This window comes from Ornithodoros turicata, chromosome 7 (assembly GCF_037126465.1).
Source record: "Ornithodoros turicata isolate Travis chromosome 7, ASM3712646v1, whole genome shotgun sequence".
NCBI classification, from domain to species: Eukaryota; Metazoa; Arthropoda; class Arachnida; order Ixodida; family Argasidae; genus Ornithodoros; species Ornithodoros turicata.
Window position 1 is genome coordinate 20,239,247 of NC_088207.1, and position 17,483 is coordinate 20,256,729.

At 46.2% G+C, this 17,483-nt stretch overlaps 1 protein-coding gene across 2 annotated transcripts; it reads left to right on the plus strand.

The window, feature by feature from the left end:
* Positions 1-2,795: 2,795 nt before the first annotated feature.
* LOC135399650 (integrator complex subunit 3 homolog) lies at positions 2,796-12,234 on the plus strand. 2 transcript variants are annotated; one of them, XM_064631381.1, is made up of 6 exons: positions 2,796-3,984; positions 4,107-4,309; positions 5,175-5,825; positions 8,299-8,420; positions 11,215-11,377; positions 12,125-12,234. In XM_064631381.1, the coding sequence occupies exons 1-6, from the start codon at positions 2,890-2,892 to the stop codon at positions 12,132-12,134; spliced, it is 2,244 nt and encodes a 747-aa protein (XP_064487451.1). In that variant the 5' UTR covers positions 2,796-2,889; the 3' UTR covers positions 12,135-12,234. The 2 variants fall into 2 exon arrangements, with proteins under 2 accessions (XP_064487451.1, XP_064487452.1); XM_064631382.1 differs by lacking the exons at positions 8,299-8,420; positions 12,125-12,234 and having other exon boundaries at positions 11,215-11,304.
* Positions 12,235-17,483: the final 5,249 nt, after the last annotated feature.

Genomic DNA, 17,483 nt, shown 5'->3' on the forward strand with positions numbered 1-17,483 from the left:
TTTCACCGCCCACGTTTCAGTGACGTTTCAGTCGTGCCACACGCCGTATTCGGAACGCGAAAAGGTGAGGGACTTAGTCGATGACCTGAAGAATGCTGGAATTTTTATAAACTCTAACGCCGCCACCAGCTCCGGTGGCGCAGCGGTAACGCGTGCGCTTGGAGACTGGGAGGTCCGCGGTTCGAATCCACGGGCCGGCTGTGCCGTCTGGGGTTTTTCCTGGGTTTCCCTCAGATGTGTAATAGGCGTATGCCGGCACAGTTCCCCTGAAGTCGGCCCATGGACGCAGCTATCCTCCCCCCGAGCGGATTCCGCTCGGTCTTCCACTTCACCCTTTCCTCTCCTCCTCTCCACCACCTTTCCCTTCCCGAGAAACATGCCGCCTAATCAGGCAAGCAGACCTCTCGGGTTCCTCCCAACGACACTCCTCCTCCTCCTCCTCCTCCTCTAACACCGCCTACTCCCGTCCTGTCTTACTCGTGCGAAAAAAAAAAAGCAGAGGACGCAGATTGTGCATCGACTTTCGAGCACTGAACCGTATATAGTGGGGACTCGTGACACGTGTCCCGATACCTGACCGTTATCCATTACCATGACCAGCTGGACGGATGGAGAGGTCACTGTTACTTCACTATACAGTTATCTGCTAGCTAAGGCTCACACTGCCGACGGGCAATACGATTTGGTCCAGAAACCATTTAGGCTCTCCAATGCCCCTGCCGTCTTCCACCAATCAATCAATACTGTCTCGGATCCACTCCAGTACTCACCGCGATGATTTACATGAATTCCATTTCTACAAGACCATTGTGATTATTTGCGTCATCATGATGTTCAAGCAGCCATACACAGGACGACAGACAGCGCAACGCGTTTGCTTACTCTGACTAGCAGAGTTATTAACACACTCAAACACTTAAACACACACTTTGTCAAACTGAAGGAACTTTGGCCAATAGAAACACAGGAGACGCAGACATTTTCCCTCACCCTTTACGTCTTACAAATCAACAAACTGAAGTGTCATTGGTAGCCACCATTTATGACACCCTAGTAGCTACATTGGTGATAACGGCGACCTTCGGCCGTTACCCCGAAATAAAAAAGGAAAGCACATACCTCGTGGTGGCAGTTTTACTAAATACGCCATTCAGCTCCGCTTCCGCTGGACCTCCCGTGCAGTTGCTGGAGGAGGTTTGAGGATGTTGCTTGAGGCTTATAGTTATACTAAGTTACTAAATTAATACTAAGTTAGTACTAAGTTAATACTACTATAGTTATAGGCTAACCTTTTCAGTGACTTCCATATTTCACTATTCCACCATATTTCATCAGCGACACGCTTAGATCGCTTTCGTTTATGTCCAACAATAGACCTCTCCCTGTTTGTAAACAAATGACAGTGTTCGACAGCGCTATACTTTGGTAGCGTTCAACTACGCTTGAAGCTAGAGGTGAATAAGGTCGCGTCCGAAAGTCACAGCCTTGAGGGAATTACGATATGGTCCCATAAAGGGAAACGAGCCTCTGTCCTACTTTTCTTTCAATGGGAGGCAGCGAACAAGTGCCCGTTTGTGGAACTCAGCCCTCTCTTTCCGATTTGTTTCGGTTTCAGTCTGTCTACCGCTGTTATGATGACGTTTCTCTGGTAGAGGTCTAGTCGAACGCTTTGCATCTTACTCCCTGTGGGCGCAACATGGTTCAGCTTCACTTCAATGGCAGCGGTTCTCACTTCCTGAATAAAATACTGTCATTGATTGAACATCACGTTTTATGGCCAAAATATACCATGAAGGAACCGGAGCGAAAACAAGAAATCATATGGACGGGAGTGAAAAGGGAGTTAAAAGTAACTTGGAACTTAACTTAAGTTCCAAGTGACCTGGAAAAGGAACGATGTCCTCTGAAAGTTACCACGGCGCAAAAGTGCCGAGTTAAGTTACAAGTTACAAAAAAAAAGAACTTGGTTACAGTAGCGAGTTACTTGTAACGGGTTACCTCGAACTCTGCAAAATACTACGACAAGTGCAGTACGCAATCAACGGCACCGTGCACAGAGCAACGAAAAAAACTTCGTTTTGCGTTGCTGTTCAACTCTAACACCAGACGTTCTGATGGGATCTCGTTGGAGGATGCCCTACGGGATAACTTCGATGGAGCCTCGATACAGAAGCGCCAACACGCAATCTCCACCGACAAACGTTGCGATACAGAAGGATCAAGCCGGGAGATCTTGTGCTCTATCAGCCGACCAAGCTTTCGAAGCGGCAAATGACCAGACATAGCGACGGAAGCGTTGCCCTTTCACAGACACAGGACTGAAGACCTATAGTAACAGAAGCACACCAGAGGTTTCTACTCTGGATGTGCGCCGGTCGACAAGCTGACACGTTTCACATTGTTTACAACTCGATCGGCTACATTTTTGCTCTGCCAAGGACACGTACGGCACTTTCATTACCAACGTAATTATCATTTAGGGCAGACCATACAGGAAAGCGCAGTTGGGCTGTGCCAACTTGCATCTCACTGTTTATTACCCATCATCAGCGCTTTCAGCTTCACGTAACTATCTGCAATGCTTTTCTGATGTTTCATCTGCAACCTCGAACGCACGGCATGTCGTTTCATTTTATGTACTGTGCCAACCCCTGATCATCGTTCTGTCTCAGTAATAAATACAGATATATACTCGACGTCCACACCTGTTGGGATTAGCGCGCACAGTCACTCCTATCCCTTGCCAGTTTTCGTGGATTACTGTCAGAACGTGTTACAAAGAAGAAGAAGAAAAACGTGTAGTAGCGGTCGAGACACCGGCTCATGTCCTTCCTTCCATGTTGTCTCGAATAGCTTACGTTCATTGTTCGCAAGCCATAAGGGTCCGTGATGGTTCTTGAACGTGACAGTGAGTCCTCGGACAGCAGCGGAGATGCGGACAGTGCACCTAAAGGAAACAACAAGAAGAAGCCGGGAAAGAAGACAGCTTTGTCCACCCGCATCAATATTCTTACTGATACTGGCGGTACCAAGTATGACCTCAATAACAGTAGGCTGCGAAAAACTGGTGACAAGACAACACTTGAACAACACCATCCTACACAAAATGTCCGTCAGCAAGAACCGGTGGTCAATCTTGGTGGGTACCCCTACGCCCTTGTGCCATCTGTAAACTACCCTGGTGCGTCACCTCCTCCTGTCCTCCTGTCACTCCCGCCACAAGATGACGTAGAACAACAAGATGTTTTGTTTGTTCCTGTAACGCAGGACATTGCCGACATGCTTTCACGTACCCGTGAGGACCGCATGGGCCAACTGATCTGCGAAATCCTGGAAAGGCAAATCGAGCAGCAGGAGAAGCAACTGCTGGCTGCGCGTCTGCGTCAGCTGCAGCCGACAGAGCTACAACCTCCCGCATCAGTTTCGATAAATATAAGTCGTCCACCGTTGTCGCACGAAGCGGGACAGTCATCACCGCAGCAGACAATTCAAGCGACGCATGTTGGGACACCAGTACGGGTACAAATTGGTCAGCAAGGACAGGAACACACGTTCCAGCAAACACTGCAACCTCCACAACAGCAGGTCACGTTTTCCGTGCGACCGCAGGAAAACGTTACGATAGCTGGAGAGAGAACCACGCCAGTGACCATAGAGCCACTGCATCCAACCCAAGAGGTAGCGGGCCAAGTGGTTGCGTATGAAACAGTGCATCAACCCGTGTTCCAACCAATTAGTCACCCAATGCTGCAACAACCGGGACCACCATTTCAGGAGTTTTTGCCGCAACCATATTTCCAGCCAGTGGGACAAATGCTTTCTCAGCCCATGAGCGAACCATGTATTCAAAGCGTTGGCCAACAGGCGTCGCAGTATATTTACGAACCGATGAACCCATGCGTCGTGCAACCGGCGCAGCAGTTTATGAATCAGTCCTTCGCCCAACAACAAATGACAGGACTGACGTTTCAGCCTATGGGTCAGGTGGGTCAGCCTGTCTACCATTTAGCGTGTAGTATAGAAGGCACAAGACGTGATGTTTCGTTTAATGAAAGTGCTAATAAGTGAAATCACAAGAGGAGGCTAACAAAAGTCACGGTCTTTAGGGGATGCTAGTCGACAGAATGCCGATAGGTCCACATCAGATGCAAGAAGCTCCCCAGATCGGTCAACAAATGTCGCTGCAAGTAAATAATGAAGCCTTGCCTATGTATTCTCTGGCTCAATGGCAAATTACCCAGCCAGCAGGTCAGCAGCCAAATATGAATATAAGCCAGGATCCTTTCTACATCGGAGCAGGAATGCAGGAGTGAGTGAGTGAAAGAAACCATATTGAGGCTCGAGGATATTGCAGAATTACTGTACCTTTCCTTTTGAGATAGGTCATTCGCGTTTTCATGAATCCAGTCCTGATAAAATTCATCGAGATCTGGTCAAACGAGATCGGGTCGCTGTGATAAAGGGAAACCAACACAAAAGAAAATGTTTCACTTTTAGATCCGTCATAACACTGGCGTCGCAAGGGGGATTCAAATCCCCGAAAGCGTACCTTTGGTTGTGCATTGGTATAGAGGGAAACAGGAGGGAAATCCTCCTCGCCCATTTATTGTCCCTCTGTCCCATAGAATCCCTCTCGAAATATTTTTATATTATATCTGGCTACGCTGCTGCTTTATAAGATCTGCTATCTACATGGGGATATACTTTTAATGTGGAACAGAGAAAAGAGGAGGCAAGCTAGCTGGTGTGAACGCGATGAGGGAAACATCTCCTTGAGTTTGAGGTGTAAGTACAGGGGCACGCTCAGAGGAACAGGAAACTGCCTCGTCCGGTCCTTCGTCGCCCTTCCCCTCAAACTCAAGGATATGTTTCTCTCACCGCATACTTTTATGGACCTACGCATCTTCCGACTTATGGACAACGCATACTTTTATGAAAAATAGGAACTACAGTCTCTCGTATTAAACAGTTTTATTTAATTTATATGGTTGGATTACAATGATCGATTATAATACCCTCACTCGAATTTCTCCTGCTTTGACGCAAATTTCGCGGAGGGGAGAAGGAGGGCAGCTGCCTTGCTTGCCTTTCTTCATTAGCTTCGTTCATTGCCTTGTAAGTTTATTATGTACCCGAAAGTATTATGTATCAACTGAATACTTGCTCCAATCTAGGCAGCTGTTCCTTGGCTACCCGGTAGAACCGAAGAAAAAGAAGTCGAAAAAGGAAAAGTCGAAAGCCGAGAGTAAAAAGTCACCAACAGTGTCGCCCCTCACTGTAAGATGTGTTCAAGAAGATGTTAACGTTCCCGCACAGCCAGATGACCAGCATATCAAGGGCCGTCGAGTAAGTCAGGCTCCCGTACAGCAAAACGACAATGACATGCTATGTCATGCCTGTAAACGTGCCAGTATTCAGGTTTCTGGCCCTCAACAAAAAGACATTGGCATGCACGGCAGGACGACGATCTCGGCAATGGATCGTACGACAGAGCAACCGCGACGAACTAGCCAGGCGAACGTAAATCAGGTCAATGACATCGACAATCAAGCACAAGCACAGAACATTGGATTGTATGGTGGCGTATTGCGTGAGCAGAACGGGCAGCAGGGTGCCAAGATTGGTGCTGCCCTTGGTCAGGTTGGTCCTGGTGCTCAGTGTCCGGCCACTTCGTATCAAAGGCCCCCTTACCTGGGTTCACCGCCGATATTGCCGCCAGTTGCACCACAAGATCAACCGCTATCTGGTCCATCTCCACAAACGCAGCCCGGACCTCCTCCTCAACCAGTTCCTCTTTCGCCAAACATAAATGAGGATGCGGCAAAGTAAGTCCATCTCGTTATGTTGCTGAGGGCACCACAAGCAGAGCAATGTAAAGCTAGTTCAGGTGCATAGATGCTAGCTACTACTAGTTGGGTAGTACTAGTTTGGAGAACAAGTACTGGTTTGGTTTTAAAAACAGACTAAGCCAATTCAAGGAAACACTTAACAATTGAAAATATCATAGCGAAATAATAGAAAGTGATAACAAAGAAATAAAAGGACAACACTGGATGTAGGCGCAGAGGGAGTGATTTGTTGTCCTGCAGAGCTCCCTGGCCTACCCATGTCAACGCGGATGTCGCGTTCACAGGAATGTGACCACTCTGTGACCATCCAAGCTGCACGGTACATACATAACCCATATTAACGTCAAGATCTCCCGTCATTAGCGACACCTAACTACGTGTGCACCACTCTTGAAGTATTATGTTGTGAATGCCAGCGGTTCGGTGGTGACCCTGATCCGGAGCAACACGAGGGGTGGGGGGTGGGGGGTTAGCAGTGTAAAGCCCAGTGATTTTAATGACCATCTGGTTATGGTGGCATGCATTTCTGTACCGTAATATGTACAATGTGCAAGTTGTGGAGCAGGGCCCCAACGTCCCTGATCGGCAACGTTGTGCGCTATCAGAGGTAGAGCAAATACTATATCATGACGGGTGATGGTCAGTTGCCTACTCACTGTGGTATCAAACGGGCTTGCCCGCTATAGATGGGGCGCCATCTGCCCTAGGCAGGAGCGCAGCGCGTTTCGTACAGTGCACTGCGCTGTAACTCGAGTGGCAGTTATTGGATTGGACTGATAACGCTGTGTACATATAGCCACGTAACCTCTCCAGGATTCCTCCGAATCACGACTTACTACAGGTAATAGTACTCATATTATTAGAGCAGCTATAACTTTTGGCTCTGCCAATAATACGAACCTGAGAGACCTCTCCATTAGCCGCACGCATGCCTTCTCTATGCCATCGTCCCGTTCACTACGTTTACCCCACGCGAACTGACGGGTAAACAAACCTTGGAATATATATTTTGCCTCGTTTTCCCCAAACGGAACACCCCGCGCCTCACCTCGTTTTGCCAATGCAACAATTTTGTCCAAGCCATTTCCTGGCAGACTTGTTTACCAGGTTCTCAGCACTTGTGTCCGCTTGGTCAAAACCGTCAAAACATAGCAATTTTGCGTGTTCGTGTGGAGTTCTCCTAGCATCAGGAATCTGCCAGCGAACACTTTTTTTTTTGTCGTGTCCGGATCCGACCGGGCAGCGCGTTGACCAGCTGTATCCGATGTCGTCACATCCGCCGCTGCTGCCCGTAGGCTGTGCTGTCATAGCTGTGCTTATCTGACAGATTTCTGCTGCAGATGGCTCCCCAGTAGCCTGTAAACATCGCTGCTGACAGTGATATGATTTGCCATCGCCATAAACAATGTGTCTAACAATGCGTCCTGAGAAGCAGACATGCTGTCCTCTCTCCATCTGTCCACGTCTGTACGCCGCTCATAGTCACAGTTGCTTCGCGGCGCTAACAAGGAATACAAAAAAAAAGCAGACGACGGAACTCGGAAGAGCAATGGCGCCCCTAGGAGCATCAAAGGGAGTTAAACTGCTAGACTCCAGGCCCTCATGCTGGGTATATGTTGGAGTTTCCGAACACTAGGCCGTGTTGCCACGAAATAACCACGCGAGTTCCCCAATGAAAGCACGATAAGCTTCACTACAACGCGAGGGTGTTCCATGCGTTGCAGAACAACTAACCAGTGCACCGTGATGGAGGGAACACAGCTGAGCGTGGGGTTTCGTTTAGTTGTCGCGCATAACATGAACATGAAACTTCGCACGACGAATGCACATTTCGCATTTTTCCATCTCTCAAAATGCACCAGGCGAGCTTGCTGGAGTTTGTATTTCTGCTTTGAGGACCACGTGGCTTTGGTATACCACTTTCAAATCTAAACCCCCCACCGATCTTTACTCATAAACGAGATTAATCTAGTGAGCTCATTAATGCTAGTACCAGTTATTCAAATTATATATTAGATATGCGCAAGCCATATCGCAAATACGTGCATGCCGTGCAGTTTTGGAAGCAAAAACACTGACCCGCCTCTCGTGGCGCACTCTGCGTATGCATGCAGTTATCTTCATAACGGAGTCCGGTACGAAGTTTCTTGGAAGCTAAAAGGTTCTCCAGGTTCTTATCTTGGGCCCTCGGCACTCTTCCTTTCAACAGCTTCAAAGAACAACAAAGCTATGCCAATTTATATTTGTGTGGACTTCCATTCCGCCTCCAACAGAGTTGCGCTCAATACCCAGGCCGAACAAATACAACTGATTTTACAATACAAGGGACGTAACTACTTACCTGCAGTAACCATCCGAGCTGCCGCTCCGTAGTACTGATACGTTCTTGCAGTTAGAACAGTTAACACGTCGACCGATAAGCACTCCAAATGTCTGAATTTTTCATTAGGGACAACGCGCCAGGCGACAACCGCTGTATCTACCCTGCTTGGGTGCTCATCAGCGCCGCCGTCATCGTCCTGATTTTCGCCACCGTCGTATACATTGTTTTTTATGGTGGAAGGTCACATGGTAAGAGACCATACAATAGTAGCGGACGGTAGTAGCTTGGACAGAATGCTATAGACAAGGTCCTACGAATTAATACTTTTCTCACGATCGAATCACTCTTCTATGGTGAAAGCGGCCTAAAGTGTTTTGTACATCCTCGAAAATACGTTCAGTAGTATACCTGAAAAAGAAAGGAGACAAGGAAAGTTTGAGAACAGCCTTAAATAAAAGGTCCAGGATTCCACTTATAGAACGAACGAGGCACATGCCGTCTAGCAGGAGAGCCACCTGAATTTGACTACGCAGACTTGAGCTCGTGGTAAAACAGAAAAAAAAAAAAAACGCATCAAAACTGCTTCGTAAGAGTAGAATAGTCGCCAATATAACATGGTATCTAATGATAGCACTTTGACATGTATTAAAAGTTGTATCGTCAATGTAGCAGCCACACCAAGATTCGGATCTGGTTTATGCTAGTGCCGAACACCCCACCCAGATATTTTGCTTGTGGGAACCGCTCCAAATACTACGTCCACACTACATCATCGAAAGCCGCGAACGCGGGGAACTCATTCACCGCTTTTACAGCATTCGCGACCCTCTCGTTCACACTGTGCTCCGAACGCCGGGAATGCCGGCACTACCGTCCTCCGCTACAAAAACTGATCCATTTTGTTTTTTCGAACTGTACTCAAGCTCTACACGTGCAATACGTAAAATGCTGCATGATGTAAAACCCCGCGACTAAGGAACCACGAAGGGACAGACACAAACACCAAGTCTTTTGAGACTTCGTGTTTGTGTCTGTCCCTTCGTGTTCCCTAGTCTCGGGGTTTTACATCATGCATCATCTTCACCAGCTCGCTTGCTTCCTAGCCATTTTTTCATTGTCACGTAAAATGTAGTTGTGATAAATCAGAATAACAATTGCCAAATGCATATTTATTGCGTTTTATACAGCAACCTGTAGAGCGACGCCCGCTTCGAAGAGCAGACGACGTGCATCTGCACATGTCACAACACAGTCGGCACACTAGACACACTTACTTCCTCATCTTCTTTCAGCAGCTGCTATGATGCGGTCTTCATATCTACGTTTCCGCTCCTCTTGCGTTTGCTGTCGTACAACACTTAGCGCTACACTCTTAAAAATGTACTTCACCGCACAGCACTCTCCTAGCCAACCATAATCTCGAATGATATCATTATCTGCCCTGATTTGTTGAAAACGGGAGGCGTACGCCTTTTCTGTGACAATTATGACCAGCATAAGTGCCACAGAAAACGTGTACGCCTCCCGTTTTCAATAAATCAGGGCAGATAACGATATCATTTGAGATGATGGTTGGCTAGGAACGTGCTATGCGGTGAAGTTCATTTTTAAGCGTGTACCTTAGAGTCTTGATTAGAATTTCGTAGACCAGGTTACGCATCCGCCATGTTTGCTGTCTAGGCCACTGTTCTCCCGTCCCAGCATTCTCGCTCGCGGAGCGCGCTGATTGGTCCACACTCGCGTCTTTCCCGGCACTCCCGTCCACTGATCTCTATGTATAAAGGCTGGATAGCAGATGGGTGAGGGTATCGCTGGAAAGTTTACGCCAACCGGCCGCCATAATGCGGTGCTCGAAAGAGCTATTACAGCCCATTGAAATGCATGTAAGCTGTGACAAGTTTTGCTGTTTGTGAGCGCTTCCCTTGAGAGCGTATTGTACGGGATTTGGGCGTGCACTTTGATGTTCAGTTGACTTTTCGTTATGTCCCGGTGATCTGTAGCGCTGCCTTGCGCTCACTTGGAATGGTGTATCGTGTGTCTAGAGAAATCTCAAATATTCTTCGTATAGTGAAACTTTATTTCTCCCTAGTCCGAAGCAAATTATAATTCGCATCTGCAGTCTGGTATTCAGTTTCATCAACGATATCATCGGGCATAGAACGCGTTCAAAGAATGTTTTTTTTTTTTTAGGTTAGTGTACGATAGATTTTACTATCGTAGGTTTTATTATACGTCTGGTATTATGTTATCCAGACTTTGCATTTACAAGCAAATGCAAAAATTTGCCATTGCATTGCCTTTCCACGACGCAGAGCGAGGGTCTCGAGTTCACACTTACACAACAAATCATTAACAGAAACAGTCCTCCTGTAAACGGAAGAGAGAAAGCGAACAGCCATTATAGCTTCTCTAATGCTGCAATATAATTTCTATTATACTGGTCCCAAATCTGTGAGGCGTATTCCAATATCGGCCTATCATATGTTTTATACGCAGCCAGCTTAGCCTCATATGAGGCAGACCGAAGCTTCTGCCGCAAAAGCCATAGCTTGTTGGTAGCGCGATTGCAAATTTTCTCTATGTGCGAACTCCATTTGAAACTTGTTCTTAAAGTTATACCCAAATAGTCTACTTCATTAACTTTCTGGATTTCACGATTATCTATAGCATGTACTGATACTCGAGTGTTTTTTTTTTTCCTTTGTTATGCTCATGGAACACGTCTTACAGACATTATGCTCCATACTAAATTCATCACACCACTGCTTCACAGCACAGCTGTACTCATTTAGAGCTATCTGATCTTGCACAGTATTAATTTCGTACCACAGGACGCAATCATCTGCAAATAGTCAAATCTTCACTGGAGGTAAAATTCCCTCTATATTTAGGGCCCATTTTGCGAAATAAAAATTCCTGGTTGATAGTTCAGTGCCATGTCCTCGTCGTTCCCTGCACTGCGGGTTTTATCGCTTTTAACTGTGCATCACCAGCAAGCCCAAGTTTTAACCTTTTTCCAAAATTCCTGTTCTTTCTTCTCAGGTAAGAGAAGGGATCTGCTTGAAGAGACATGCTTGATATGCTTGTCTACGGAGGTAGTGCAACCAGGTTCTACTCTTCGGACAGATCAACGCCTCTGGAGGCACCACCACCACGAGAAGCGAACTCGAAGGCTCCGGGAGAAGAGCACACCTCAGCACATTTGGTATTCAGAGTAGAAAGTACTCTTCCTCCTTAGACATTTATGCAGTGTTCAGGTGTTCATATACAGCTATATAACGAGTACTACATAACGAACACTGGCAACGATATTGCGATATACTAGCATCGACACTATAGCAACCTCAGGCGCGCCGTTAATGAACGACATCCGCTGCAATCGTGGCTCCGAAGCGGACTCTTCGTTCGCTGACATCGTGCTTCAACGAACGAAGCCCCTCGTGATTTCAAAGTAGCACACGTACTTGCTCAGACAATTGCCTCGCAGGTGCTCCAATTACACATGCCATATAAAATTACACTTCAGTGGTCCTCTTTGCCCTTGACCTGTCAAATTTGTCTGTGGGCGCTTTCATACAGCGCTGTAAAAACAACTCGTGGAGTAAGTAACTGCATCTAAAAGCTCCCTTTGGTAGTAAGATTTATACATCTCAAGAATGGGAGTTCCACTTTATTTTCTCAGAGCAACCATAACACCAGCTTTTAGAACAGTGTTGGCACGACAGGACGAGTTCCTGCAGTACCTCGTCAGGAGTATTCTTCACCCTGTTTGGAATTATGGAATGGAGTACATTTCATGCCGGCCGTAGTCCATTTTCACGATATTTCTGACTTGCATAGCATGGATGTGTATGTACAAATAAGCAAGTCGGTAAGGTGAATATGCAATTGCGAATACGCGAAGAGTAACCTTTCACCTCTGAACTCACCATGTGCTTCTGTCATTTTTCAGGAACTGGTGACGACGCTGCAAGAAAAAGGCACGTCATTCCAACTTTCCAAGTGCCTTGCAAATTTGATACTGCGATACTTTATTGAAATATTAAGAAAAAGCACTTGGTACATATGTTTCTGAGATTATGAATAGCAGCCCGTTTGTGTTGTGCGACGGGACCGAAGTTTGTAAATGTCTGACCTGTGAACAGAGCCTCAAGTCGTGACGATATTAATTCACTGCGGTCGAAAGCGCACAGCTGCTTGAGCTTGGCCTTTCCCCGTTTATGGATGTCTTCTATGTTCTGCCGCCTAGTTGGTCTGTTTTATTGGCTCAGTCCGTGAAGGAGGAGAGATGACCATTGTCTCCGCTGGCGCCTTACAGCGTAATCTTCATGTTTTGCAAATGAGATATATCTGCGGTCCTCCGTATGGACACCTGCCAGAAGTCTTCTTGGTTCTGCCTTGTACTGAGGCTATGGCAGAGAAGCTCCCTTGTGCATCGCACTCTCCGTACTGTCAGCAAACAAGCAAGGAAAACAACCCAACCGATATACGTAGTGCTTTTGTCTCAAATTAAATATGTAGCTCCTGGAATATCCTATTGCTTTCCTTTTGTTTTCTTTGTCTTTTTTTTATTTCTCTAGCTTGCTGTGGCAGATGCTCTACGGACCTTGAGGACGTTGGCTACTTGGCAGTTAGTTGCCATTGTGTAATTGTCCCAACTGGAGTTTTCACTTTTGGGTGCCGAGAAAATCCTCGAGAGGCGCACATGCGTCAGACACAGTCTTCACAGTCCTATACCGGAAATGTCATTTAGCGGTTACTAATTAAATAAGCGAGGCCCGTGAGCCCTATAGGCGGTGGCCGGTTCGGGTGTTGAACCTAAGTTGGGGACCGCATTGAGTAACTTTTGCCAACCGAACTCCGCCAGCGTAGCGCCGACTCGTCTGAGCTGAACTTAAACGAAACCGAAGTGTTGCAGAGGTTCACATGGTGAAGGGTCGGGTAAGGGCTGAATTGCGAAGGGTCGGCTGGTGATGTAAAAACGTGAGTTTTAATAAACTGTTTACGTATTGCTAATTATCACTAATGACGTTTTTGACGATCTGTTAAAACTGGAGCTCTTACTAGAGCTTGCCGTGCTGCTTGTGCATTTGTACAACACGGTTACGTACCATTTTCTGCATTTTCAGTCAATTGGCAATATGGGGCCCAAATTGCCAAGTTTGAGCCAATATGGGGGAAACCCTGGCCAAACGGTTCCCGTATTGGACCCGTATCGCCAATGACCAGCCAATATAGGCCCAATATTGTGTGCTGCTTGGGATCTGTCATTGGCAGAACTGGGCGCATCCGGATCGTCTGTTGTTCGCTCAGAAGGTGACAGAAGCGTCGACGTTGAGTTCACGTTCTGCTAGCATTCAGTTGATAAAAGTGCTCCGCATGCGGTCTGCCCCTAACTCTGCATAATCAACCGACTTCCATCTTGCGAAGCTGTTGGTTACGTGGTTTCCGAAGTACATCGAAGACAATCAGGTAATTCAGGTATGCAAGGCGACTATACATCATGGGTGTATAATACAGGGAGGACCGAGTACGAAGGACGCAGGTCTGTTGATAAGTGGTCCGAAGAAGCGTCGTACCTGGCAGCGACAGACCAGAGCGATTGCAGAAGATTCAGTTTGACACACGCTGAGATGATGGTGGTGATGCGTTAGACACTGGACAGCAACCAAGGGTAGTCCGAATCGGGAGACTGGTTTTACCCCTACCCAGGGCCATGAAGTCAGGATACTCGCCTTCCTCACCTGGCCGCATATTCGAATACCGGTACCGGCAGCACTGGATGATCGTTGTTTCGTGAACTTTCGAGGTAACACTCCTGTATGAAGGTCGCCCGAGACACGCGATGCAGCCCCTCGAGCGAACTTTAGGATAGTACTCAGAGCCCCGTGTTTTAGTCGCCTTTTTCTTTTATTTTTGTGTCCTTAATTATTCATGCACTATTAGTAATTACGTTGCAAGCTTGTTATTCAATTGACTTTATACCCGAGGTATAAACTAAAAATTTGTTGAGCGCGCTGGTAAACAGCAACCACCGTTCTTTCCTCACGTAGCTTCTTCATAGCTTCATAGCTCGCGAAATTCGTTTTTGAAAAAAGTGCGCTAAGGATCGAGTGCATTGCGCATGTGCGTCTTTCTTTTAACAGGATACGGAAGCACATATTTTCGGACTCGAGTGGCTATCGCGTATTGGAGTTATATCTGTAATATGATGTTGTTGTTAGGTTAGTAAGCAAAAGTGTGATTATGGAACTTTCTGTAAGCCATTTGAAAAAACATGAAAAATGCCTGTTATGCGCACCACCTAGAGACCCCTACGTGCGACGGAGCGACGCAAACGTTTTTTAAACGTCTTTTAAAGTTTAAAAATAAACATCTTTTAAATTTCCTGTGTGTGCTGTGTCTTCTTGGCATTTGACTACACACTCAATTTTGTGGATTGTAAAACCTATATGACTGACAGTATTTCCAAGTTTGTATTAGAAAGCTTACGTCTGCGAATCTTCGCGAACCTGTCTCAACATTCGAAACTTCGTTGTGTTACGTGCTTGCGTTGCTCTCATCGGGAAAAGCCCAAGGAAAAACTGGTCACCGGGTAGGATTCGATCCCACGCCTCGCAACCTCTTCAGGTTCTCTTCAGGTTCAGGTGGCGTGGGATCGAATGCGGATTGAATGTGGGATCGAATGCCGGATGCGTTACCACTCCGCCACTGAAAGGACATGTCATGCTATAGCACAATGCACTGATATGATAATTACCAGACAACTGCAACATAGAGAAGTTATAGCCTACATAACTTACTTCAGCTATCAGAGAGCACACATGGCCGTCAGTAGTATTGTCGCAAGCGCTATAGCCAAGAGTTTTCTCTAATTCGTTAGAAGCCAATTCTAATCCACTACAATCCAGTTCTAAGCCAAAATCCACTTCTAATCCGCCACAATCCAGTTCTAAGCCAAAATCCAGTTCTAATCCAACACAAACCAGTTTCAATCCAACACAGGCCAGTTCTGAGACATCTGATTGGTCGCCCTTAGATCCCATGCCAAGCCAACTGATTGCTGATTGGTTGACCGTAGCTCTGCATCTTTATGCTAATGAGACGGTCTGGCAGCACCCCTTCATGCTGATTGGTCCATGCCAAGCCTACTGATCGCTTGTTGGCTGGTCGTAGCTCCGCCTCTTTTCAGTAGCTCCGCCCACTTCGTGCTGAGTGGTCCATTCTAAGCTTACTGGTTACACGCTCCACATTTTCTTGACTTTTAAGCCCTCTGATTGGTCCGCACTAAGCCTACTGATAGGCCCTTCACGCTGATTGGTCCATTTTTAGCTTACCGATCACTAGATCTACCCCTTTTATGCCAATTGGTTCTGCCTCTTCAAGCTGATTCGTCCACTCTGAGCCTACTGAACAGTGATTGGCTTGCGCGCATTTTTCACTACTAAGCCAGTCCAACATAGGCCTCCACCCCTGTTGCTGTGCAGCGGCTTGAGACAAGACACGAGAACCTGATTTCAACCTTTATCCCCTGGTTGCACCAACGATGCAAAATGCAGAATCGAGTACGCAGAGCTAGTTGAGCTTGATTCCAGTTTCCAAGCATTGCATCAAACGCGTTCAACACTAGCGCCGCCCTCAAACTCGTGTCAAACCTCCACTCAGCGGAACCGTCCTTGTCGACAGCTCAGAACAGAAAGCCGAGGTCATGCCGTCATCCGTTTCGTCAGTTATTTGTTCGTGCAGAGACAACAACGAATGGTTTTCACTCATTACGATCGTGCCTCGCCAGACAGCCGCTAGGATATGACGCGAGTGTGAAGAAGGGCCATTCTAGCTGCAAGCCACTCATTGGAAGCCACTCATTAATTTCTAGAAATCTACCCAACTGCTTATCGGTTGATACTTCTAGCTAGAGAGCCGGTCACTTCCACAGCGTTGGAAGACTTGCACACTGCTGAACACACATACAAAACACTAATAAAGCAGCTTACATGGACATGTTCAGTGCCACCACCTGAAATCAACCTCCATCCTGCTGTTCACACTGCTCATAGCCACGGTCGCTTGTGTTGTTAACAGGAAATTAAAAAAAACATGTTGAGAGTATGACATACACATATCAAAACACACACTATCACTGACATAGAACACGAGTAAAGTTGGCTTCACCTAGCCGGGTGAATGTGTTAGGTGAAGCCAACCTCTGGAAACATGCTATAAGCAAGTTATAATATGTGCTTTGCACTTCAACATAATATTAATTTCAATGTTTATCAAGCAGAATGGTAAAGAAAACCCGCAAATGATGCTATGGGGTGAACATGAACATGTGTTCATTCTTAAAAGCTTAAGAACCAATTTTGTCACAGATAGTGCCCTTCAACATCCAAATAACAACAAAAAACATTTCAGTGATAAAATAAAAACCTCATGGTGATGCTATGCAGTGAAGCCCACTAGCTCCGCACACATTCGAAAAAAAACAGCTGAGCAGGAAGATGATGATGCATGATCGAGAAAACATCGATAGCTGTGGCTGATGCTGTGCGGAGAAACTCGTTTTAGAGAAAAATGATTTGAAAGCTGATTGAGGCACATGATCAAGAAACCAATGATGATCATGATGATCAAAATGATCAAGAAAGGTGCAGTGCAGTAAAGCTTAGGATCGCTTTCGTCTTAGACAGTGTGCTTTGCACTTCAACATAAAATTATTTAAATTTTTATCAAACAGAATGGCAAAGAAAACCTAAGGTGATGCTATATAGTGAACCTAAAAATTGTTTCTCTCACTGATACTTCGATGCACCAATGATTTCAACACTTATAAAACAAAGTGAATGAGTAAACTCATAGTGGTTGGTGCTATGCAGTGAAGCTCCGCACGTACTCAATCTTGAAAAGAAAAAAATCAACTAAACCCAAGCTGTGTTTGAAGAAACACAATACCAGATTGCTTTCAGAGCTCTCTCAGAACATTCTGTGCATGCACCACAAACATATACAGCATATACATCACGCGACACATCTCTTTTCAATGTGATCTGCGTGCATTCGTTGAAAAAAGACAGTAGAACCACTAGAAACATAAATTTAGGATGATCACACACATTCAAAATGTTCAATGCTCGTCGCATTATGAACAAGTTTATCTCAGAGAAAATGTGTTCACCTTCTGAGCATCACAATTTCAAATATGACAGGTTTCACGCCACATAGATTCACTGTGCACAAACTTGTAACTTCTGGAAGAATTCACGGGCCTCAAGCACCTTGCAGCACACCTCTCTGCAATATCTGAAACGCGA